The sequence below is a fragment of the Chiloscyllium plagiosum genome, unplaced genomic scaffold, assembly GCF_037043375.1.
Source record: "Chiloscyllium plagiosum isolate Xiang-an unplaced genomic scaffold, Cpla_swu_hap1 HiC_scaffold_30, whole genome shotgun sequence".
In the NCBI taxonomy this organism is placed as follows: domain Eukaryota; kingdom Metazoa; phylum Chordata; class Chondrichthyes; order Orectolobiformes; family Hemiscylliidae; genus Chiloscyllium; species Chiloscyllium plagiosum.
The window spans coordinates 25,983,079-26,007,196 of record NW_028270168.1 but is presented as its reverse complement, the minus strand read 5'-3'; the positions used below and the strand labels follow the sequence as shown (position 1 = coordinate 26,007,196).

The following is a 24,118-nucleotide window of genomic DNA, read 5'->3' as shown; positions in this document are numbered from 1 at the left end:
TTGTTAGTGCATTGATTATAAGAGTTGGAAAGTCATGTTGCGGCTGTACAGGACACTGGTTAAGCCAACTTTTGAGATATTGCATTCAATTCTCATCTCCCTGTTATAGGAAGGATGTTGTGAAACCTGAAAGGGTGCAGAAAAGACTTACAAGGATGTTGCTAGGGATTGGAGGGTTTGAGCTTTGGGGGAGGCTGAATAGGCTGGAGCTGTTTTCCCTGGAGTGTTGAAGGCTGAGGGGTGACATTATAAAGGTTTATAAAATGATGAGGGGCATGGATAGGGTGAAAAGACAAGGTCTTTTCCTCCAGGGTCGGGGGAAGTATAAAGCTAAGTATAAAGGTTTAAGGTGAGAGAGGAAAGATTTAAAAGGGGCAACTTTTTCATTGCAGAGGGTGGTGCTTGTATGGAACAAGCTGCTAGAGGAAGTAGTGGAAGCTAGTACAATTGCATTTAAAAGACATCTGAATGGGTATATGAAAAGGAAGGGTTTAGAGGGATATGGCTAAATGCTGGCAAATGGGACTAGATTAGTTAGGATATCTGGTTGGCATGGACAAGTTGGATTGGGATCTGTTTCTATGCTGTACAGCACTACTGCCAACTGTACATGTATTTAGAGTCATCATCAGTTGTACATATGTGCAGTCAGCAATTGTTGATATATTGGCAACAGCAGACTGATCAATATTTTAGTTGCTAAATAACAAGCTTCAGCATTTTTGCAAAAGCAGATATGAGGCTGACTGGCCTATTGTTTTCTGTTCTGTTTTCCTTTCTCAACTAGGGGAGCTTGCATTTTTTCCAATCTGCTGGATCTTTTCCAGAATCTAGTAAATAATGTAAAATTACTGCAAGTGCATGCGCAAGCTCTGCAGCTGCATCTTTTTAAGACCTTGGGATGCAGGTCATCAGCCCCATGAATTTGAATCTTTAGCACTTAATGTGCCAAGTAAGTTTTCCTCCCATGATAATTGTCTGAAATTTCTTAATCCGTTCACTTGCTGTTTTTGGGATTTTGTTTTCCACTGCAAGATGGATACAAAACACTTGTTCAATGTCTCTGCCATTCCAGTGTTTCCATTGTTAATTTTCCATTTTCAGCCTGTAAGGAATCAACATTATTTATTCTTATCATTTCTATATGCTTAATGAAACTCTTGCAATAGTGTTTTTTTGTTAATTTACTTTCATCTATTTCTCCTGTTTATTTTGTTTTATCATCTGTTATCTGTTTTCCAAGCTGTACCAGTCTTTTCATCTGCCACTAATTTCCTCAACCTTTTCTGCATTTTCTTTAACTTTTATATACTTCATCTTTCTCGTAGAGGTCCTTTCTCTCAAAAGAACCCTTTACTGTGAAGTTATGAAATAATACCTTAACTGCCTCCCACAGTTTATCTCCTGTTTTATCTTTTAATCTATTTTCCCAACTTATTCTATTTGAAGTTTAAACTGTTGACTTTGTTGGAAGGAATCTAACAGTGATATATGTAGTTAGTCTTTGGCTGGGACTTGGCTGCAAAATGTAGCATAAGCAAGCTGAAACTTGCTGGTGACCATGCTGTTCATCCTGTTTAGTGTCTTGCTCAATATCTTGGCAGCTGCTAAACTCTGGCAACTCCCAGTGGTTGTTAATTTTAATGATTACACTGTAGTTGAGCATCCGTTAACAAAAGTGAAATGATTGATCTGATAGATCTGTTTGTTTAAAAGTTCTTTCATGGGATGTGAGTATTCTTGGTGAAGTCAGCATTTGTTGCCCAACCAGAATAGGTGTTACTTCAAACTGCTCTCTCTATTCCAAATGCAGTGTGACCAGAGCGTTATGTCACCTCAGCAGTACATCCCTGCTCTTGCCATCTTCAAATGTGTGCTAACATTGTTTGCCTTCCTAACTGACGATTGAACCCTGAGTGTCCTGAATGAGTACTTCCAAGTCTCTTTCATGCTTCAGAAGCTTGTCCCCGTTTAGAAAATAATCTGCACCTCTGTTGTTCTTACCAAAGTGCATAACCTCTGACTTTCCCTTGTTGTATTCCATCTGCTACTTCTTTGCCCTGTCTCCTAATCTGTCTGAATTCTTCAGACTTTCTACCGCCTCAATACTACCTATCCCCCCACCTCTCTGTTACCTATAGAGTTAGCAACAATGCCCTCAGTTCCTTCGCCCAGATCATTTAATGTATAAAATGAAAAGTTGTGGTCCCAATACTAAACCGTGCAGAACTCTGCTCATCACTGTCTATCATCCTGAAAACACTGTCTCTGTTAATGTTCGTGAATGGAATACTGGTTAAGTGGACTTTGTGCTGGCTGGTGTTGAGCAGTTTGAGTGTTGGAGCTCATCTATGCAAGCGAGGAGTGTTCCATCCCTACTGACTTGCATATTTTAGACAATGGGCAGACTTTGGTGAGTTAAGAAATTGGTCACACTGCTATAACAAGACAGTTAGTTTCCTCTGCAACCTTGCACTAGAAAATCGCTATACCTGTTCAGTAGAAAGTTTGTATTACCAAACTATGCCCACAATTTGTCAGTCATGTCATAGTCAATTTGTGTTGACAAAATATGCATTATACTGGAATGACCTGTAGTTAGTTGGGGGAAGGACTCTGCAGTACTTTCTGATATTTCTTGACCATCGCCTGCAATGAATCAAACTTGAAAGAAGCCTTTAACCTTGTGATGTTGGTGACCTTGGGCAGAAGCTGAGATGGATCATCCAACTGACATTTTTGGTTAAAGATGGTTGCTAATTCTTCAAGCTTGCCAATTTACTCATATGCTGGGCTTTCATAACACTGAGAATATTCTAAGGAAATGCTTTCTCCAGTTAGTAATTACATAATTGCCTACTGTCATTCGTGACTGGATGTGGCAGGACTGGACAGCTTAGATCTGATTAGTTGGTTGAGATATCAAAGTTCTTTGCAATATAGTATCTGCTTTTTGAGTGCAAGTTCAGTGTTTGTGGATCTTTGTAAAAGCTGTTCTTCAATCCATTTAACGATAAGTTTGAAGTCATGTTGCAGCTGAGCTTGCAAATGTGAGGTTTTCGGAAGTGTTCTCTGAAATTTATTTTCCTGATTTAAATTGACATTTAACTATTATTTTGCTGTTGTAATGTGGCATTTTCTGTACGCAGAAAGGAATCGTACAGATGCAAACTCTTGTATTTGCCATCAAACCCAAAAGATTAATTTTGAAGTTTGTTCGTTGTGGTTATGTTGCAACACCGCAAGCAGTTTGAGATTTCGATGATTGTTGGTTAGAGTATAAGTGGATGTATTTTGTCAAAAAATGAATAAATTGTTCATGTTGATGACTTAGGAATTTATCCATCTGTGAATTGATCTTCCTTGCAATTAGCTGAATTGGAAAATTCTTTTGTGAATCAAGCCAAAATGAGATTTAATGTTTTCATTAATTTTTTTGTGTTGGCAGTGAAGACTGGCAAATGCTAGTCAGGCTTTCTAGTGTTGCGTAGTAATCAGTTTGGCTATGATTACCCATTACTTACTCTCTGAGTTAAAGTTGTCAGGCTATCTTAATGAAAGTAAGCCTCTGTTACTAAAAATAAGGAAACCGTTAAATTTTGTTAAATGATTTAACTCAAAATTGGGCCAAATCGACAATAGTTAGTCCCACAAAATCTATTTTAAGTGATCAGTTTAGTGCCTTGAAAAGTTTTGCAGTAGTTGTGTATTAAGCTGCATTTTCTGTCATTTTATTTCCAATAATGCAACATCAAGCCTTTGAGCCTTGTTATTGCTAGTTGGTTGAACTTACTGTAGGTGAGTTTTTTATACCCATAAAATGAACATTTTAATGCAGATGCAAATCATTTTAGTATAAAACAAAATCATAGTCATAGTGCCATACAGTATTGAAACAGAACATTTGGTCCAACGAGCTCACATCGACCATGTTCCCAAATTAAACTAGTCACATTGCCTGTGTTTTGGCTCATAACTCTCCAAACCTTCACTATTCATGTTTATCCAAACGTCTTTTAAATGTTGTAGGTGTACCTACATTCACCACTTCCTCTGGGCGTTCATTCCACACACACATGTTTTTTTAAAAGAAAAAGTTGCCAACATGTCCTTTTCAAAACCTTTCCCCCTCAACTTAAAAATATGCCCCCTCATTCTGAATTCCCCCACTCTAAGGAAAAAACCTTTGTCAATCACCTTATCTATACCCCTCATTTTATAAACCTCTATAAGGTCACTTAGCAACCATCTACAGTCTAGTGAAAAAAGTCTCAACCTTTCCAGTCTCTTCTTATAACTCAAACCCTCCATTCTCTGCAACATCCTAGTAAATCTTTTCTGAACCTTATCTGATTTAACAATATAATATCTTCCTGTAGCAGGGTGACCAGAACTGCAGACAATATTTAGAAGAGACCTCACCAATGTCCTGGACAACCACAAAATGATGTCCCAACTCAAAAAAGGTCTGAGTGATGGAGCAAACATGCCAAACATCTTTCTCACCACCCTGTCTACCTATGCAGCGATTTTGAAAGGATTATGAACCTGAACTCCTTGATCTCCCTGTTCAACAACAATACCAGGGTCTGTCATTAATTGTAAGCTGTCCTCTGTAGTATAGTGGTTAGTATGCCCTCCTGTCACGTGGAATACTGGGGTTCAGTTCCCTGCTGGAGGGGACCTGAGTATTTATGGGTGGCATGGTGGCTCAGTGGTTAGCACTGCTGCTTCACAGTGCCAGGGACTCTGGTTCAATTCCAGCTTCAAGTAACTGTCTGTCTGTGTGGAGTTTGCAAGTTCTTCCCATGTCTGCATGGGGTTCCTCTAGATGCCCTGGTTTCCTCCCACAGTCCAAAGATGTGTAGATCAGGTAAATTGGTCATGCTAAATTGCCTTTGCCTGTTCAGGGACGTGTAGGCTAGGTGCATTTAGTCAGAGGTAAATATAGGATAATATGGTTGGGGAATGGGTCTGGGTGGGTTACTTTTCAGAGAGTTGGTGTGGACTTGTTGGTCCGAAGAGCCTATTTCCACACTGTAGGAATTCCGATTCTATGAAGTCTTGTCTTTGTTTTACCAAAATGGTACCTCACATTTATCCAAATTAAACTTCATCTGCCAGTCCTCAGCCAATCTTAGATAATCATCTTCTGTCCACTATACCACCAATTTTAGTGTCATCTGCAAATTTAGTAACCATGCCTCCTATTATTCTCATCCAAATCATTCACATAAATGACAAACACCAGTGAACCCAGTACCAATCCTTGTAGAACACTACTAGTCATCAGTCTCCAGTCTGAAAAGCAATCTTCCACCACCACCCTCTGTTTCCTACTGTCAAGTCAATTTTGTATCCAGTTGACCAGCTCACCTTGAATCCCATGTGATCGAAGTTTGTTAATTAGTCTACTGTACAGAACCTTGTCAAAGTCTTTATAAAGTTGATCTAAACAACTGTGTCTCTACCCTCATCAGTCTTTTTGGTTACTTCCTCAAAAGACTCAATCAAGTTTGACAGACACAATTTCCCTTGCACAAGCCATGTCAACTATCCCAAATTGGTCATTACATCTCCAAATGCATGTAAATCCTATCTTTCTGAATCACCTCTGACAAATTGCCCACTGACATCAGGCTCACAGGTTTGTAGTTCCTAGGGCTTGTTCTTACAGCCTTTCTTAAATAAAGGCACAACAGTAGCCACCATCCAGGTGGTTAATGGCACCTCACCTGTGGTTATAAATGACACAAATATTTATGCTAGGGACCGTGCGATTTCTTGCCTACCTTTGCACGATGTCTGGGATACACTTGATCAGGTTCTGGAGATTTGTCCATCTTTCTGTTTTCTAAGACCTCCAGCAATTCCCATTCAGTTATGTGAACTGTTTTCAAAAAATCAGTACTTATGACCTTGAGTTCTCTAACCTCCCCTTCTTTCTCCAGTAAAAACTGACACAGAATGTTCATTTAATATCTTTCCCATCTCCTGAGGTTCAACACATCGACCTCATTGATCTTTAAACAGCCCTCTTCTGTCCAGATCTCTTCATAACATTTAAATTCCACGCAAATATATTAGCAGTTTGCATTAGTTTTTGCTGGAATTCAAATTTTGTGGCCTTGAAACCAATAACTTTAGCAACATTGAAATATTTACTTAAATCACATTGTGAAGATTTATAGATCTAATCTAATTAAGTTGATTATCTGCTGATATTGTACACAAGAATCTCTGATCCATTGATAGGATGGAATGAAGTCAGGGGATAGGAGATTCATGTAGAGTATAAATGGACCCTAATCATTCACAATTGCAAAAATTCTTAAGGTGCAGCTTTGTACCTAAAGTGTGACACCTTGAGATTGAGATTGAATCATTTACCTCAATACTTAAATTTTCAGTTCCTTACTTGCCTTTTAAAGGGTAGCGCACAGCTCAGCTTGGCTGATTAAACCTGCTTCCTGTATGAAATCAAATGCAGAATATTCAGCTAACATGACCAGTACACCAGTTTTGATTACAGCTATTATTTTGTTTGTACCAATGATACCTGTATCATTATTTGCAGTGCTTGAAAGCAAGTAGTTAAAACAGGGGAGGTGATGGCCTAATGGTATTATCGTTGGACCGTTAATCCAGAGACCCAGGTTCTGGGGACCCAGGTTCGAATTCCACCATGGCAGATAATGGAATTTAAATTCAACAAAAATCTGGAATTGAGTCGAATGATCATGAAAAACCCATCTGGTTCGCTAATGTCCTTCAGGAAAGGAACTGCCATCCTTATCTGGTCTGGCTTACATGTTACTTCAGACCCACAGCAATGGATGGGCAATAAATGTTGCCCTAGCCAGCGATGTCCTCATCCCATGAATAAATAAAAGAAAGCTTTGAATTCTTTTTGGTAGGAATTGTCTTTGGCATGCTGCAATATGCATTTATTTCTAATGCTGGTTTTGAGTTGGAGAAAGGCTATCAGTACTCCTGTCACAAGAAGATGCAACACTTTGAAATAGTGTGCTTGTGTCTTCCTGTCGTCATCTTAGCAATTGTATGGATTTGTGAACTGCAAAAGCTTGGCTTCAAGAAACCATCGTTATATTATTATTCCATCATTTTGTTTTTCATCCCTTCCTTCCTTGATCTTAAGTCATCAAATTATTTTTGTTGTTAAGTGAAAACTATATCATCAGACTGGAGTATTGTAGCCAGTTCGATTTAAGAAAATATTTTGCCATTGGTTAACTCTTTTTGTACAGCAACTATTTACAAAATTGAGTTTGAGTAGTTTAACAAAGTACTATCAAAATAACAGAGCACAGTTTTATTTTGTGCAGAAGTAACACCACCTAATTCTGACTATATTCAAATTAAAATCTATTTTTCCCAATACTGTGCAAGTTGTTTTGGCAGAATTGTTGTTTTCCAGTTGCATCAGCGCTAGTGCTAGTTGACTTGATGCTTATCCTGTAATAGACATGAACGTATCATCTGACCTTTTTGGTCTTGATTTTGATGTGACAGCAACTTTGAGACTGGTCACTTTATAGTTCACAACTGACAGCAACTTCTGGCATCCACACATGTGCAGGTAAACGTGGAAACCCAGAACTGTCAGTAATTCTCAACTTATACACTGTACTGTTGCATTGCTCAATAATGGAATCTGTGCAAAAATTAATATGGCATTCATTTAGACTAGCTACTTGTTAATACCATGCATAGCAGATTTTGGTAGTGTGAAAGGTGACATTTACTTAGTTTCGTCCTGGCCCTGAAAATGTAATTTTATAAGCTTGGTGTCACATTCCCCAGAAGAGAATTGTAGTTATAGATTTCAGAAACAATTAATATTTTTATCTTGTTTCTGTCCTTTAACACGAGATACACATTGCAGTTTTTGTTTTTCTCCTAGTCTCTTATTTTAAATGTAATTTGTTCCTATTTATTACGATGTGTGCATTTGAGCAAGATTCTAAAATTTAGTTTTTGAGATTCCCTGCTCATACAACAGATATCCTTGACAGCAGGTCATTTTGGGCCATATACCTGAAAACTGGTTACCTCTGTTGATTAGTCCAAAGTAGTAACAACTATTTGACATTGTGAATGGTGCAAATAGTTCCTTCTCCATTTGCAGCAAAATCTGGGCAATTAAAACAGGAATTTAGGTGTAAAATGTGAGAGCCAAAAACAAACATTTGTTTGGACACCAGGTTTAAGTCTGCATATTATCAGAAACAACAAAGGTCAAGATTACTTTGATTCTTGAACATGAGTTTTATTTTTAAATTATCTAGTTGTCAAATTGTTAACCGTTCGATGTCACTGCAGTTATAACACCTCTGAGACCAGAAGAAAATTTGATGATACCATTTTTAAAGCATGTTTCTTCATGGTCATTGTGTCCTCAGGGTTGCTAACTGCTATCAGCTAGTTCCTTGTTTTGTTATCAAGATTCAGTGGGCTGACAAAAGAAACACGTGAATTCCCAATGTCTTTAATTAAACAGAAAATAAATGGATTCTATAAAGTGGGAAGGTTCCACATTTTAATCAGTTAGTTTGATTTAGCAAGAAAAGTAGTTAATCCATCAGGATGTTGGTCAGTCTGTAAACTAAAGAATGGAAATTCAGGCAGTGTTCTTGAATGCCTGACTACTTTTATAATTGCAAGTTTTTTTTCTTCTGTATTCCTCCTTGAATGAGCATGTGGAAATATGAAGGCCAGATTGGGTTCAGTTTTGATGTATGCTGCAGTTGATCTGAGATTTGCTGTGTAGATTATTTACGTGTATATTCATATCAAGGTGAGGAACTAAAGGCCTGAAACCAATTAAGATACCCACTGGAAAATCTGAACCTTTTTGCAACTTTGAGTTCCACATCTTGAATGAACAGATTGGGGAATTGGAAATGAGGCAGTGAAACTCCACTGGGATACTATCTGCTGTCTTAAAAGCAAACATGAAGGGTTCTTTAGATTCCTGATATTCTAGGATGATTTGATGGAATTGTTTAGTTATGAAGAGGTAGGAGAAGGTATGGATAAGTAAACTATTAAGGGACATGGATTCAAGATTAAATTCAATAAATTTAGGACAGTATGTTTTTATGTCAAATATGCATTTTCAGAGTAGATTGTTGAAACAGACAGCCTTGCAAACATTTAATATTAGGATAAAGAGATATTTGAAGGGAAAGGGTAGAGGAACCGAACAGGCAGCTGGGATTAGAACCACTGCTTGTATGGACTACTTGGACTTGATTGTTTCTATGCAATTTGATAGTGGTCTGATAAATAGATAAGTTTCTAAACTCTGTTCACTTGATGACAAAGTCAGCGCATTAAAAAATATAATTCGTTGTCTGAAGTAACTTTTCTTTTCAATTGCAGCACTTTCTTGTACCTTAAGTTCCTTGTTGTGTGGGCACTGGTATTGCTGGCAGATTTTGTCCTTGAATTCCGCTTTGAATATCTTTGGCCTTTCTGGCTCTTCATCAGAAGTGTTTATGATTCCTTCAGATACCAGGGTCTGGTAAGTTGTATAAAGACTTTGTTACTAAAATATACCAGTTTTCTGTCGTGTGATTCAATGCACAGCATTACTATAATCTTCTTTGAAAATAGTGCTTGCCTTAGAAACTGTGATCAGAGCCTTTATTTATTGTATTTTAAATGGTTTGCAGGAAGATTTATGAAATACCATAAAATGAAGCAACCCAGGGCATCTTTGCCTTAACTACAGAGAGAGCGTAGCTTTTTTTTGTATTTTAGACCTTTACGAAAGAGTGCTTGAGCACCAGCTGAAGTCTTGTGGTCAATTTTAGAACCAGACTTTAGGAAGGATTTAAGGTTTTAAGGAGGCTGTAGAGATTTATTACTGTTAGCAGTTTTGTAAAGGTTAGGGGAACTGGATTTATTCTTTGTAAAGCATTAAAGGCTGATAGGATATTTGATAGAAGTGTTCAAAATCTTGAAGGATTTTGATATACTAAATAAGAAACTATTTGCAGTGGCAGACATGTCAGTAATCTGATGGCTACAGCTGAGGCCATGGGGTGAGGGAGAGTAGAAGACATGAAAAAAATTACATAGAATGATACCTGGATTGCATTGCCTTTATACTGTGTGTTTGTAGAAGGTTTGTTAATCGATTTTAAAAGGGAATTTGATAAGTAGTTGAAAAGGAAGACCCAGTTATGGAGAATAGACTTGGATGCCTGTTTAAAAACCCAGCATTAGATCAGTTCATCAGCTGAGTTCCTCATATCTGGTGCAATCCAATGATTTTAAATAGCAATGCGTTTTTCTTAAGTTGAAGAAGTTTTCCTGAAATTTATTTTTGAAGACTTTTTTATTTCCCAAAAACCTTCTTGAAATCCAAATATGAAAATATTGAACTGTAGTCACATCTAAATAACTGAAATATGTACCCTGCCAAGGTAGACTTGATGTTCTTGAGTGGCATTCTACATTATTGACGTGGTAGAACCATTGTAAGCTTAAGATTTTGTCTGGCACTGGAATATTTACTGAAGTAGATAATCTTGAATCACAAAATGTACCCATTGTCAACTAGAATTCTAAATCTTTTCCCCCCCCATACCCCTTTATGGCTGTTTTAAGAACATTCTTTTGTTGCTGAATGCTGTCTTGTGTGCACTTAATTAATTTGGAAATTTTGATTCAATAATTATTCTTTCAATTGTCACAGAACTGAGAAACATTTCTTGGTTTTGCCCTTCATCTGTTCCATGGTTATAATCTCTCGTTCTCTATATCGGTCTTGCAAGTCTTTGCTTTAACCTTTTCCAGTGTTTTTCTTTTCTATCTGAGTTTGAGCTTTATAATTTGTTGCATTGACCCTCCTAAAAATGTTCTTTTTCTGCAGCTGCTAATGTTTCATTTTTTTAGATAAAAGTTCTTTTTCTCAAAATAAACTAAATTGTGTAAATCTGCTTTGATGTTTGAATTTTGAAACAGAACACTAATATCTGTTGGCATCTGTAGTTTGAGAAAATTAGTTTAAACTTTTAAATGTGCTTCTTCACCTTCATTGTGTGCACTTGACCCTGGGAATAAAAGTCTGAATACACTTGTTACATGTATGTAAATAACACAAAATGAAAGAAAACTTCAAAAGAACACCAATGGACCTAAATTTTAAAAGGATATTAAAATGAAGGCTAAATGTTTGGAATAATCTGCAGTTTGGAAGTTGAAACAAAATGTTAGTGATGTCCAAATTGGAATTTAATCTTATGGGAAGTCAAGGGTATTGGTGCAATAATACTTTCTTTTTGTGGTATTAATATATTTTCACTTGCATCTTGCCTCATTGTCTGAGTATGCTACACAAGGAGTTGCTTTTGAAATGTGGCTGTTATGCAGCCAGCTTACACGAGAGCCTCAGTGGTAGTACAATGTTCTTGGTGATGTTGTTTGAAGCTGTGATACTGACTGAACTCTGCTTCCCTTTAACATTTTAATATTCCTTTTGGAGACACTGCAAGTAAGGACAAAATGTCATGAAGCCTCATGAAGAGAAACACCTAAGACAATTTATTAATAAACTGTTGGCTTGAGTATTATGTTTGAAATTTTAAGCGAGGCTCACTGACCCTTGGTGGACTGCTATCAGTTGAATCAAGTGCCTTTATCTGCAGGAGCTGTGCTTCCAACATAATTTCATTCTAAGTTTATTAATAACTTCTTTTGTAGGCAAGTATTTGGCAATTTAGTAGTTAGTGCTAAAATAAATAGGATTAGACCCCCAAAGGACTAGACTACCATCTCCCCAAAACCGCTTAGGAGTTGGAGTTCCTCCATGTAGATCGCCATTTGGAGGGAGCACTCTGAGAAAACACCTTGGAATAATTTGATCAAGCTGTTTGGGTCCTGAGGAAAATAGCTCTTATAGTTGGCATGTGCTTGGTGGTTAGAGAATTTCCACGAGGGTTGTTATTTATCAACCTGTGATAACACTGTAGAACTGACCACTGCAGTCATCTTGAAAGCAAATTTAATTTTTACACTGTATCCTGTATTTTGTAGTTTAGTATGACTTGATTAAGTGGGATAGATGTGCAGTCCATTAAGTGCTGTGGGCTATGAACAGCAGAATTATATGCCTCCAATTTATAGTCTTAAAATTATAGATGTCAGTATCAGAACGTATTTACCCATTCCACATGCCTTTGGAAACAGGTGAAAAGATTGGCCACTGCAAAGATCATAGGCTATAGTTGTCTCAAAATCAGAGTAACTGAACTGCCAGTCCTACCACCAAAACTGCTTCAGTGAAGATACAAAAGTGGAAAATTACCTGACAATGTGGACAATTGTTTTGTGCACATAAACTGACTGGACAAAAAAGTCCCTATTTATTTCTGCCCCATTTGCTGTCGTTTAATCATTAGCAAAGAGAATGAAAGAATCAAAATTACTGTCTCAGCAAATCTGCTAACTAGCTCTCCATTTCATTTCTGCTAGAACTACACAATGGCACTTCACACAACTATGATCTGGTATGTCAGTTGAATGACAATGCTTAGTTTTGCCATATTGTGAAGAAGATGATTTGACATTTATTGTATCCTAACAGGTTTGTATTACAGGTAATAGTAACACATTGGAAGAAATTTTCCTTCAAGTAGTATACAAATTAATATTTATCACAATAAATCAGTCTAGTGGATCAGACTGGCCATATTTAGTCAACTTAACATTCTTAGCCTCTTCAAATTACATCAGTCGAAAGAAAGAAGTCAGGATTATTTAGAACAATTGGCTTTCTTTAAAGATGCCACCAGTTTACCCAGCACTGGTGCAAATGACCCATGAGCTAGAAACCAGTTTTTGGGTCACGTACTCGTCTCTCTAATTTTAAAAGCCCAGTGCTAATTTGCACATAGCCTGGGTAATAATCCAGAGATTATAATTTTTGAGAATCTGCTGTACAGTTTGGTATCTCGCATCTCATTGCATTCAATGCAAGACCTCCTTTTGTAGTTTCATCTTCATTGGTACCTACTTATATCTGTTTACTCCCTCTCCCACTGAGTTCCTTTCCAGCCTGCGCAGATGACCCAAATTGTGGCAACAGATGAGTGACATAACTGTGACTCACGCTCTTTGTACAGAAAATGGTTTCAATCTCCCTCACTACAATTACCAGAAGTACAATAAAATTTCTTGTTTCGCTCCATATCTGAATGATCTCTTGTGCCACAACGTCATGGACAGTTTTCACATCCACTCTGCTGCCCTGACCTTATCCAAACAGTCTGAGGGAGTCTCAAACTTATTGAACATGTGCAGAAACTGCCACGTCTGTACTCTAGCCCTCAGGGCCCCCACTCCTACATCACTCATGGTTATACTCTTCCGCCCCTGATTACTGAACAAATAGATGACTCTGCCCTAAGTGGAGTAACTGCATCCTGCTCCAAAGAATCCAAGTACCCTTTGCGTAATATGTAGTTCAGCCTACAACTCAAACTCTCAGCCAAGGCTGCTTGAATGTCAAGCATATAGTGTAGATATGTTTCCCCTAGATCACAATGGCGTCCAGGACCTCTTGCATGCTGCAACCTTGACACATCACCTCATCTGCCATCCTTAATGATTTTGTCTGCTTGCTTATAATGCCTTTTATCTGTTTTTAGTATACAAATTGGTGATAAAGTGTCTTCAAGAGTGTAACCAAATAGCTAACTCCTTTCTCAAGAGAACAAGAACCGATTCTAATACGTGCTCTGCTTGCCTGCCATGAGGTTCTCGCCTCATCCACTCTCTCATTAAGGATATCGATAACAATTATTAAATCAGCAAAGATGACAGTGCATGCCTTAGGCAACAGTCAGTTGAGTAAAGTGACCAGGAGCACTTGCAAAAGCATGATTTATCCAAATTATGAAAGAATATTTTTATTGTCTGGAATTATACATGGTAGGAATCTGGTTGTAGTTGTTGAAAGCCAGTCATTATTGTCCTAGGGCAATATTGCAGAAGTCTCTTGGGGTGTTGACCACGGTCTAATTCTGTGCAGTATGTGCTGTCTAGATGATACACTCAAGCAGTTCACCAAAATGCACTTCAACAGTGCAGTACCCTGTTGTGACCTCAACTTAATCTGACCGAGTTAAAAATCGCACACCACCAGGTTACAGTTCAACAGGCTTGTTTGGAAGCATTAACTTTTGGAGCGCTACTACTTCAGGTAGCTGTATAGCAGGATCATAAGACACAGAATTTATAGCAAAAGATCAGTGTCATGCAATAAAAACAATATATTGAACAAAACCTAGATTGCTGTTAAGTTTTCATCTTTTAGGATGGGTTGCAGATTTTGGATCATTAATATGTAAATCCCAGAACTGCTTGTTGAACTACTTTGAAGAAAAATGTCTTCAAATGTGTGTTAATATCACCTGTAATTTAGGATACAATAAATGTCAAATCATCTTCACAATATGGCTAAACTAAGCATTGCCATTCAACTCTCAAAGATCAAGATAACTTAAGTTTTTATTTTTTCAAAAACAAAGTGATATCTCAGGTCCAATTGGAAATTGTTGGTGTCACTTTTATGTAACTGGGATAAAATCCTAAAATTCTCCCTCTGAATATCATTATAGTAACAGCATCAGGACAGAACTTAAAGCATTTGATTGAGATAACTTGCCACTGCTATCGAGTTAGCAAAAATGGTGAAACATGTAACGCTAATGCAACCTATACTGGGAACTTTTTTTTTAAAAGCGATTGGCGTATAATAAAATAAAAATCAACCTCTAAAGTTTAAGTTGATAACTTTTACCATGATTTTATAGAGATTCTACGATTTAAATCTCTGCTTTTGTTATTTCATCCAAATATTGGACTGAATAGTGTACTGCAGGGAGGTGGGGTGAGGATGGTGAAGATCCACCTGAGCTGCCTCCTGATGATCCCAGCATTACAGATGCCAGTCTTCAGCCAGTTTCACACTCTGCATGTGATATCTGGAAACAGCTGAAGGCACGGGATATTGGGAAGGTTATGGGCCCAGACCCTGCAAAAGACTGGAATCTTGTGCACCAGACCTTGCTGCACCCCTAGGCAAGCTACTCCAATGTAACTGTAATCGATATTTATCTTTCTTTGTTTCTTCCGGTGCAGACCTCTGAGTTCTCAGTGTGGTGTGTTACTCTGTGTAGTAAACAGAGGCAGTTTAGAATTATCAAGTGTGCGCAGGGTGCAGCAAAAGCACAGCAAAACCTCAACAATGTGAGCCCAGCCCTTGATAATGACAAATAACATGCTTGACATAAAGTGCCAGGCAATAACAATCTCAAACTATAGAGAACATACCATAACATCTTGACATTCAATGGCATTAGTACCATTGAGACACCCACTATCAACACCTGGGAGTTAACATTAACCCAAAACAGAGCTGGTCAATCCATATAAATACTATGGCTCCAAGAGCAGGTCAGAGGCTAGGATCCTGCAGAGTAAATTGACTCTCCAAATCCTCAGCACATCTACAAGGTGCAAATAAGAAGTGTGATGGAATGTCAGTCATTCAGTTACTGAATGAGTGCAGCTCCATCAACACTCTAGAAACTTGACGTCATCCAGGACAAATCAGCCTATTTAATTGACACCACATTCACAACCAATCATTCGCTCTCGCTCTCGCTCTCGCTCTCGCTCTCGCTCTCGCTCTCGCTCTCGCTCTCGCTCTCGCTCTCGCTCTCGCTCTCGCTCTCGCTCTCGCTCTCGCTCTCGCTCTCGCTCTCGCTCTCGCTCTCGCTCTCGCTCTCGCTCTCGCTCTCGCTCTCGCTCTCACGGTAGTACTGTACATCTACAAATTGCACTGCAGAAATTCACCAAGAGTTTTCGAACAGCATCTTCCAAACTCTCGGCTGCTACCAGATAGAAGGACAAGGGCAGCAAAGCCTGAGAATGCCTGGAAGTTCCCCTCCAGGACTTTCTTTACCATCCTGAATTTGAAATACATAGCTGGGTCAAAATCCTCGAGCTCCCTCCCTAACAGCATTGTGGGTATACCTACACCAAATGTTCTGCAGCGCTTCAAGAAGGCAGCTGACCACCACCATCTCAAGGGTAACTGAGAATAGGCAAGAAATGGTAGCCCAGTCAGTGAAGCCCACAACCTTTTTATATATAAGTGGGATGGAGGCTGGATGAAATGGTGGCTCAGTGATTAGCACTTCTGCCTGAAGACAGCAGGGACCTGGGTTCAATTCCAGCATTGGGGTGACTGTGTGGAGTTTGCATGTTCTCCCTGTGTCTACATGAGTTTCCACTTGGTGTTCTGGTTTCTTCCCACCATCCAGAAATGTGCAAATTAGTTGGATTGGTCAAGCTAAATTGTCCATAGTGTCCAGGGATATGCAGACCAGGTGGATTTGTCATGGGAAATGGAGAGGTTACAGTAGGGGTTTGAGTCTAAGTGGCATGCTCTTTGGAGAGTCGGTGCAGACGTGATGGGCCAAATCACCTCTTTCTGCTCTTTCGGGTTTCTATGATTCTATAAGTCTTTGCAGTCCCCTGGTGGCTTATCTCCGAAAAGTAGCCGTCCAGCTGATTTGAAAAACAATGCTACAGGATGCAGTGTTCCATGCAGCAATTTTCTTTTTGTATCTTGCTGCTCCCTTGTGAAAGTTTCTATCCTGTTGCAGTTGTATAGAAACAGGCCAAAAGGTGGCCTGAGTTCTTATGTGGCCTAATAAAAGTACCTGAACCTTTGCTCTGGCAGATTGTTAATTCATTCTTTAATCCAAATGAGCTTCACTTAGCTGCAAAAATTACGTTTTGATTTGTTACCATGTGTAATATTTCCCCTTCTCAAATGCACCTTTTCCCCAAAAGTTAAATTTGTATTTGAAAAATTACAGAAATTCAGAATACTTCAGGCAAAATAGTTGGAATGTACAGGAGTTTAGCACCAAAGCAGTGGTGGATTCCAATGTATGTGTTGAATAGCCTATGTTTCAGTCCTTTTCTGCTGTCAAATTTAGGGATTATGATTCCTTGCTGCAATGTTGAGGAGATCAGTTAGTTCAGTTGGCTGGACAGCTGGCTTGTGATGTAGAGTGACTGCAGTAATGAGAGTTCAATTTCTGCTGAGGTTACTATGAAACCTCTTTCTAATGCTGTATACTTGCCTGAGGCACGGTGACAGAAACCACCACCAGTCATCTCACCTGGGAATATGGCACCTTTATCTATATTAAATTTGTGTGTAACTTCACTTACTTTGTATTTGCTGTCCTGTATACTAATTCCATAATAAAACCTTTATTTGAATTGAGTATGTGTACTGCAGCAGCTTTTTAATAGCAATAGTAACAGGTGACATTAATATGCATGTTTCAAAGACTTACGAAAATTGTGGTGTCAGGCATATGATCGCGATCAGCTTTTTGGAACTGACCACCTGAAGAATGTGGAGGTGGCTGTCAGCTGTGCTGGGAATCCCTTCTCCAAAATTAGCCTTACTGGAGTGATTCCAGGTACACTACTGCAGTAAACAGAACTGCAGAGAGGCTGCTAAAATTTATTCAAGACTTGGATTAGAGTCATTGAGTTATACAGCACAGAAACTCGTCCATACTGACCTAGATATCCTAATTAATCTAGTCTCATTTGCTAGCATTTGGTCCATATGCCTCTAAACCTTTCCTATTACATACCTATCCAGTTAGTTTTAATTGTTGTACCTACCTCTATCACTTCCTCTGGCAGCTCATTCCATACATGCACTACCACCCTCTGCATGAAAACATTGACCCTCCACTTCCTTTTCCTTCGCACTTTAAACTTATTCGCTCTGGTTTTGCATTCCCCTACCTTTGGGGGGAAAAAACCTTTAATTATTACCACTTCTTTCACATAACCCTTCATTCTTTGCTCCAGTGAAAAGAGCCCCAGCCTATTCAGCCTCTCCCTATAGCTCAATTCCTCCAAACCTGGCAAAATCCTTGCCAACCTTTTCTGAATCCTTTCAAGTTTCACCACATCCTTCCGATAAGAAGGAGACCAGAATTGCACGCAATATTCCAAAAGTGGCCTAACCAATATCCTGTACAGTCACAACATGGTGTATCAACTCTTAATCTCACTGCACTGACCAGTGAAGGCAAGCGTGCCAAATGCTTTCTTCACTGCCCTATATACCTGCAACTCAACTTTCAAGGAGCTATGCACCTGCACCCCTCGGTCCCTTTGTTCAGCAACGTTTCCCAGGACACTACCATTAAGTGTATAAGTTTTACTCTGGTTTGCCTTAACAAAAAGTGGCACCTCATGTTTATCTAAATTATACTCCATCTGCCACTCCTTAGCCCATTGGCTCATCTGATCATGGTCCCATTGCACTTTGAGATAACCTGTTCAATACACAACTGCAAATGACTAACTAGAACTCATATTCATATCCACATCATTTATATAAATGATGAAAAGCTGTATGAAAGGGGAGACAACTTGTCTGTGTACATGTTGCACATTTCTCGATTTGTTGACGAAACAATCGCTTGTCTTGACATTGAAACCTTCGAATTTCACTTCACAGTTGTAAATTTCCACTTTGCAATTCTGGTCTCCTTCTTATCGGAAGGATGTGGTGAAACTTGAAAGGATTCAGAAAAGGTTGGCAAAGATTTTGCCAGGTTTGGAGGAATTGAGCTATAGGGAGAGGCTGAATAGGTTGGGGTTCTTTCAACTTTCAACTTTTGGAAAACTCCTGGATCTCAATGTAGCTTTTGCACCACTTCTCACTTGAACTTTGAGTCTCTAACTTAAATTATGCATATGGATCCAGAACCCAAGCTGCATTGGGATAAATAACAACATCAATTGAGCTAACCTAATTTTTAGGAGGGGTTTGGATTGATTTACTTAAAGTGAAAGTAGTATTGCTACAGTCCCAACATATTTTCCCATAAAGGATAAAAGCTTAATCAGTTTGGAAACTTTTTAAAATCCTGAAATTGTGGTCATTTTTACGACTGTTGACAGAAGTTACGTTATCCTAATGGTTTCTGTGGTGATCAAAGTTTGTTTAAAAATGGAATGAAAATGTAATTTTTGAAAACTCTTTACTTATAACTAAATCAAGAATGGCATTCTACAAATGTCTTGGTTTGATGAAATGTTGAGGAAAAACTAGAGAAGCTTAAGTGGAAAGACTTTTAATAGCTAAGCAAGTGTAATAAATATAGTCTAAGCTGCTGAAGTTCTGCAGTTTTATTCATTGCACAAAGGATATATGTTGGTATTCCTATTTCTACAATCTCATTGATAAATCTCCTTTAGGGACAAACTAATCTAGTGCCATTCCAAGCTGGCTTATAACGGACTCTCCACTCACATGCTTGCTTTATTTCACTTCTAGTGAGTGTACACACAGAAAACTAATAGTAAATTAAACCCTATTCATAGAATTTTCATTGGACAACTTGTTTTCTGATGCTAAGGTACTTTTTAATTTGTTTTTATGTTCTACTAACTAGCTATTTTAAGTGTTTACTTTTGATGTAGTTGTTCAAGTTCGGCAGAGAATTTAAGTCCAGCACATTTACATTGTTCTACAAGACTATGCTGATTATTAGACAGCTGTTGGTTTTTTGTTAAGTCAGAGGCTTTGCTCTTTTAACTGCAATCATAAGTGCAGCTATTTCTCTTAATGATTCCCATCAAAAAATAGTTTTGTTTTTTAAAAGCTGCCAGATTCTGTAACTGAAAGCAATTTGTCCAGTGGGTTTTCTATGAAGGTTCTCTTGCCAAACATCTACCACATATATAAGATTCCTTGAAATGTTTTGCCACGCCCACGTTCCACAGGGAATCTGTTTTTGAAATGTTAAAACAGTTGAGATAGTAGACAAATCGAGAAATGGAGAAGGGAAACTAATATTGCCCCCTCAGAACCCACAGCACTTTATTTTGTGGGTTTCCTGATTAACTAAGGAGCAAATTACTGCGAATGCTGGAATCTGTAATGAAAACAACAAATGCTGGAGATCTCAGCGGATTGGACAGCATCCATGGAGAGAGAGAGAGCAGGCTAACGTTTTGAGTCTCTATTCCTCTGCAGCTCTGATCAAGAGTCACCTCGACTCAATTCTCCACGGATGCTGTCTGACCTGCTATAATCTCCAGCATTTGTTGTTTTCCGTGCTTAATTCTAGTGCTATGCCTCAGAAATTAGAATTGACCTTTAGGGAGCTCAACTGTATTAGTTCGAAAGACCATATGGATTGCGCTTGTAATGCATTCCTTTGCTCTGTTTTTCTTGCAGGCTTTTTCAGTATTTTTTGTTTGTGTAGCATTCACATCAGACATAATATGCCTACTCTTCATACCAGTGCAGTGGCTTTTCTTTGCTGCCAGTACATATGTATGGGTTCAGTACGTCTGGCACACAGGTATGTTCAAGTTTTTTTCCAATTAAAATTGTTTTGTAGGGAAAGAAAAGTGAACTTTAGAGTTGTGAATCTTATAAGGAAGGACGTGATTTTAATCATTGTTCGGTGGCTGTTATGAAAATCGGGTTCCAGTTTAGCCTTGCTGCCACAACTCTGATCTCTGCTATTTTGCTGCAAAGGCATCGGGGAGAAGAAAGGCATATTCCTCCCTGGAAAAGAGTGAACTATCTTGTACACTATGGTCAATATCTCAGTATCTGACTTGCAGCAGTCAGGTTAATTTTTGTAATTGAGAATTTACAACTATTTTTTTAAAAAAAACTGTCAGCTATATTCTGTATAAATTCTGTCTTACGGTTTAAGTGATAGTATATTCATAATGTTACAAATCTTAATTGTTTGAAAATATTGCATTTGTAGTCCTGAATAAACATACTTTTTATTTCACCATTTAAGATGCACTCAAAAGCCCAGATATTGAATACAAATCCATGTTATACTGTAGAGTTTCAAGCAAAACAGGTAAAACTAATAGGTCGAAACTGAAAGGAGAACTTTTCCCAAGATTCCAGGTCAATGATGCTGCACTTCCGGTATTGTGTTTTGGTACCATGCTATTAAATTGGAAAGAGTGCAGAAGAAACTTAAAAGGATGTTGCCAGGACTCGAGGAACTGAGTGATAGGTAGAGGTTGGACAAGCTTGGACTTTTTTCTTTAGAGCGTAGGAGACTGAGGGGAATTTTGTAGAAGTGTATAAGTTCCTGAGAGGTATGATTAGGGTGAATGCACTCAGTATTTTTCCCCAGAGTTGGGGAATCGAGGACTAGAGGGCATCAATTGAAGGTAAGAGGGGAAAGAATAAAAGGGAACCCGAGGGGCAACGTTTTTACACGGTGATACAAATGGAATGAGCTGCGAGCATGAGTGGTTGAGGCAGGTATGTTAACAACATTTAAAAGGCATTTGGCCAAATGCGTGGATAGCAAAGGTTGAGAAGGATATGGGCCAAGTGCAAGGAAATGGGCTTGGCGTAGATGGACATTACGGTCAGCATGGACCAGTTTGATTCTAATCTGTCCTTTGCCAAATTGTAACATATTCTACTTAGTTTTAGAATCTGTATGTCAAGGAGCCAACAAAGGAATGTTATTTACAATCCAGTTTTGTGCAATGAGAGCAATAATTATTGTAACCTATAGTGAAGGAGCCTATGGTGAAGAATGATTGATTGTATGATGGCATAAGTTTGAAAGTGAATTAGTTAAGATTGAAACCAAGGTCTTAAACTGGAAACCCCAAACTATGTAAAGGGGAATTTGCAATAAGCAGGTTATGAAATTAGATTAAAACATCCTGAGTAAGCATTGACAAATATTTAAAAAATTGATTCATAACCTGGAATGATTATAGATCACCTTAGGAAAAAGTAATCAAACCGTAAACAACAGGAGAAGTTAATAGATTCAAGGAAGAGAATTGTAATGTTGCCAAAACTAGCATATTTGAAAATTTGGAAAGGTTTTAATTCAGCAGTGAAATGAAACAAACTGAGAGAAAATGAGATGATAGAAAAATGGGAATAGTAGAGGCAATGCTAGGATCTATTTTTAGGACTATAATCGTGTACTTTTCAAAAATTATATGATTTAGCAGTATCTGCATGGTTTTATGGAAGGGATATTTGTTCTTGCTAAATAGATTAAATTTTTTTTTGAAGTTATAACAAACAGGATGGATAAAAGGATAACAGTAAATATGACGTTTGAAGTTTCAAACTATTTGACAATATGCCACCTAAGAGGTTATTACATAAGATGAAGGCTTATGTATTTTAATTTATTAGCGTTGACTACAAATTGGTTCATTGACACAAAACAGTCGGGATAAGTGGTCATTTTCAGTTTAGTAAGCTGAAACTAGTGGCATACTGCAGGAATCAATGCTTGGCCCTAACTGCAGTTAAATTGAGGAGATTGAGTGTCATGTGAGTAAGTTTACTGACATGACAATGGAAGGAGCCAACTTACACTGGTGAAAGCACAAAACGTTTGCAGAATTATTTAACTATTATTGATCTGTTTTAGGAAAATTGAATAGCAGATTTTGTTTTAAATGGCAAGGACTAGAAATGTTGGTATTTGGAGGGTTCTCTGTATCCCTAAACACAATTCAAGCAAGTTAACATCCAACTACACTATCAATTAGATATGGTATGTGCATAGTTACACAAAGGAGTTATAGTTTGAGGATGGTGTGTCAGTGTGGCATGTCTGGATTACTGTATTCTGTTTTTAATCATTTTATTCTATTATTTTAATCATCTCAATCAGTTAATCTAAGGAAATATATACTTGCCTGAAAGACTGCAACAGAAGTGCATTAGACTGATTCCTGGGATCGGTTTGGAAAGATGGAGTAGAGTATTCCTGTATTTCCTAGAGTTTTAAAAGCATGAGAAGAGATTTCGTTAAGACCAATAGAATCTTAAGTTTAACAGGCAGTTGCTCAGAAGATCCTGTTTGGAACTAGAAGTTGCAGCATTAGAAAAAGCAGTCATCCACTTGGGATTGAGATGAAAGAGACCATTGTTTTTTTTTCATTTGATGTCTGTGAATCTTTGGAATTCATGACCCCAGAGAATTGTAGATACTTGTTGAGTGTATTCAAGTCAGATCTGCAGATTTTTTAAAGAAAAAAGGGGATATAGAGAAAGTGTGAGAATGTGGAGTGAAAGTAGAAGATTAACCATAGTCTGATTAAATGACAGAGCATGCTCAAGCGGCCCAGTGGTGCTGTCCTGCTACTTTTACTCTCATCAAAAAATGATGCCACATTGGTCATCAATTACTAAAGCAGCTATGGATCTAGTTGCTAAGGGGGAGTCCTGGTTGACTTATCCAGCTGCTTCTAGTAGAAAAGAACTTAGCTTTTGCTTGATATCTTTTCATGAATAAAGCTGATGTTAGTGTTTTTATTTAATGGATTGCTACTAATAGCAGCCTAAATTTGGTGAAAATGTTTTAAAATAAATAGTGCCTGTGATGACAGATATGCTAGAAAAAGAACCGACACCTTTTCCAGCCAATGGCGGACTCAGTGGTCAGCTCATTCATACAGGTCAGTGATGTGGTATGCATAGTTTTCTATTCTGGGCTGTAGAATCCACTTCATGGTATAAAAGCAAATGTCACAATGCCAGCATCCTTCAGTCAAATTGACAAACTAGTTTGTGAAGGTTATAGGATTTACTGATCCTGTTGGACCAAAAATTAGTGATGTGAAACAGTAGCTGATGTTTCATTGACCTGTTTAATTTCAAATACCTTGGTCCTTTCTTTATTCTGAGAGTTATTGCTACTCGTCATAGTTTTTCAAGTTTTTTAAAGCTGAGTATATTGAGGCTGTAGTGGTATAAAAATTGTTTATCCTAATAATCCACCAAAAGGAAGTACAAATAGTCTTGATTGCTTAAACAAGGTGGTGAACATTGGGATGCAATATTTTCTCTACTGCTGCCCCCCGCCCCAAAAAACCCTGAGAAACCTAATTGGGTGGGTTGGCTCTGGAAAGATGATTATCCCCTTCCCACCATTCAGTAATTCACTTTGGGTGAGAAGGTCCATGGACAACCTTCTTAAGCCACCATCAATTAAGATTCTTA

General features: G+C 38.1%; 1 protein-coding gene across 4 annotated transcripts in view; it reads left to right on the top strand.

Moving 5' to 3' along the window:
• The window catches only part of maco1b (macoilin 1b), a 110,203-nt gene that overhangs the window by 43,045 nt on the left and 43,040 nt on the right, over nt 1-24,118 (top strand). For 2 of the 4 annotated variants that reach the window (XM_043717640.2, XM_043717637.2), the window contains exons 2-4: nt 9,406-9,547; nt 20,330-20,456; nt 23,491-23,574. In XM_043717640.2, the coding sequence (XP_043573575.1) occupies nt 9,406-9,547; nt 20,330-20,456; nt 23,491-23,574 (353 nt within the window). The remainder of the gene's footprint in view (nt 1-9,405; nt 9,548-20,329; nt 20,457-23,490; nt 23,575-24,118) is intronic. The other 2 variants (XM_043717643.2, XM_043717641.2) reach the window with 1 other exon arrangement.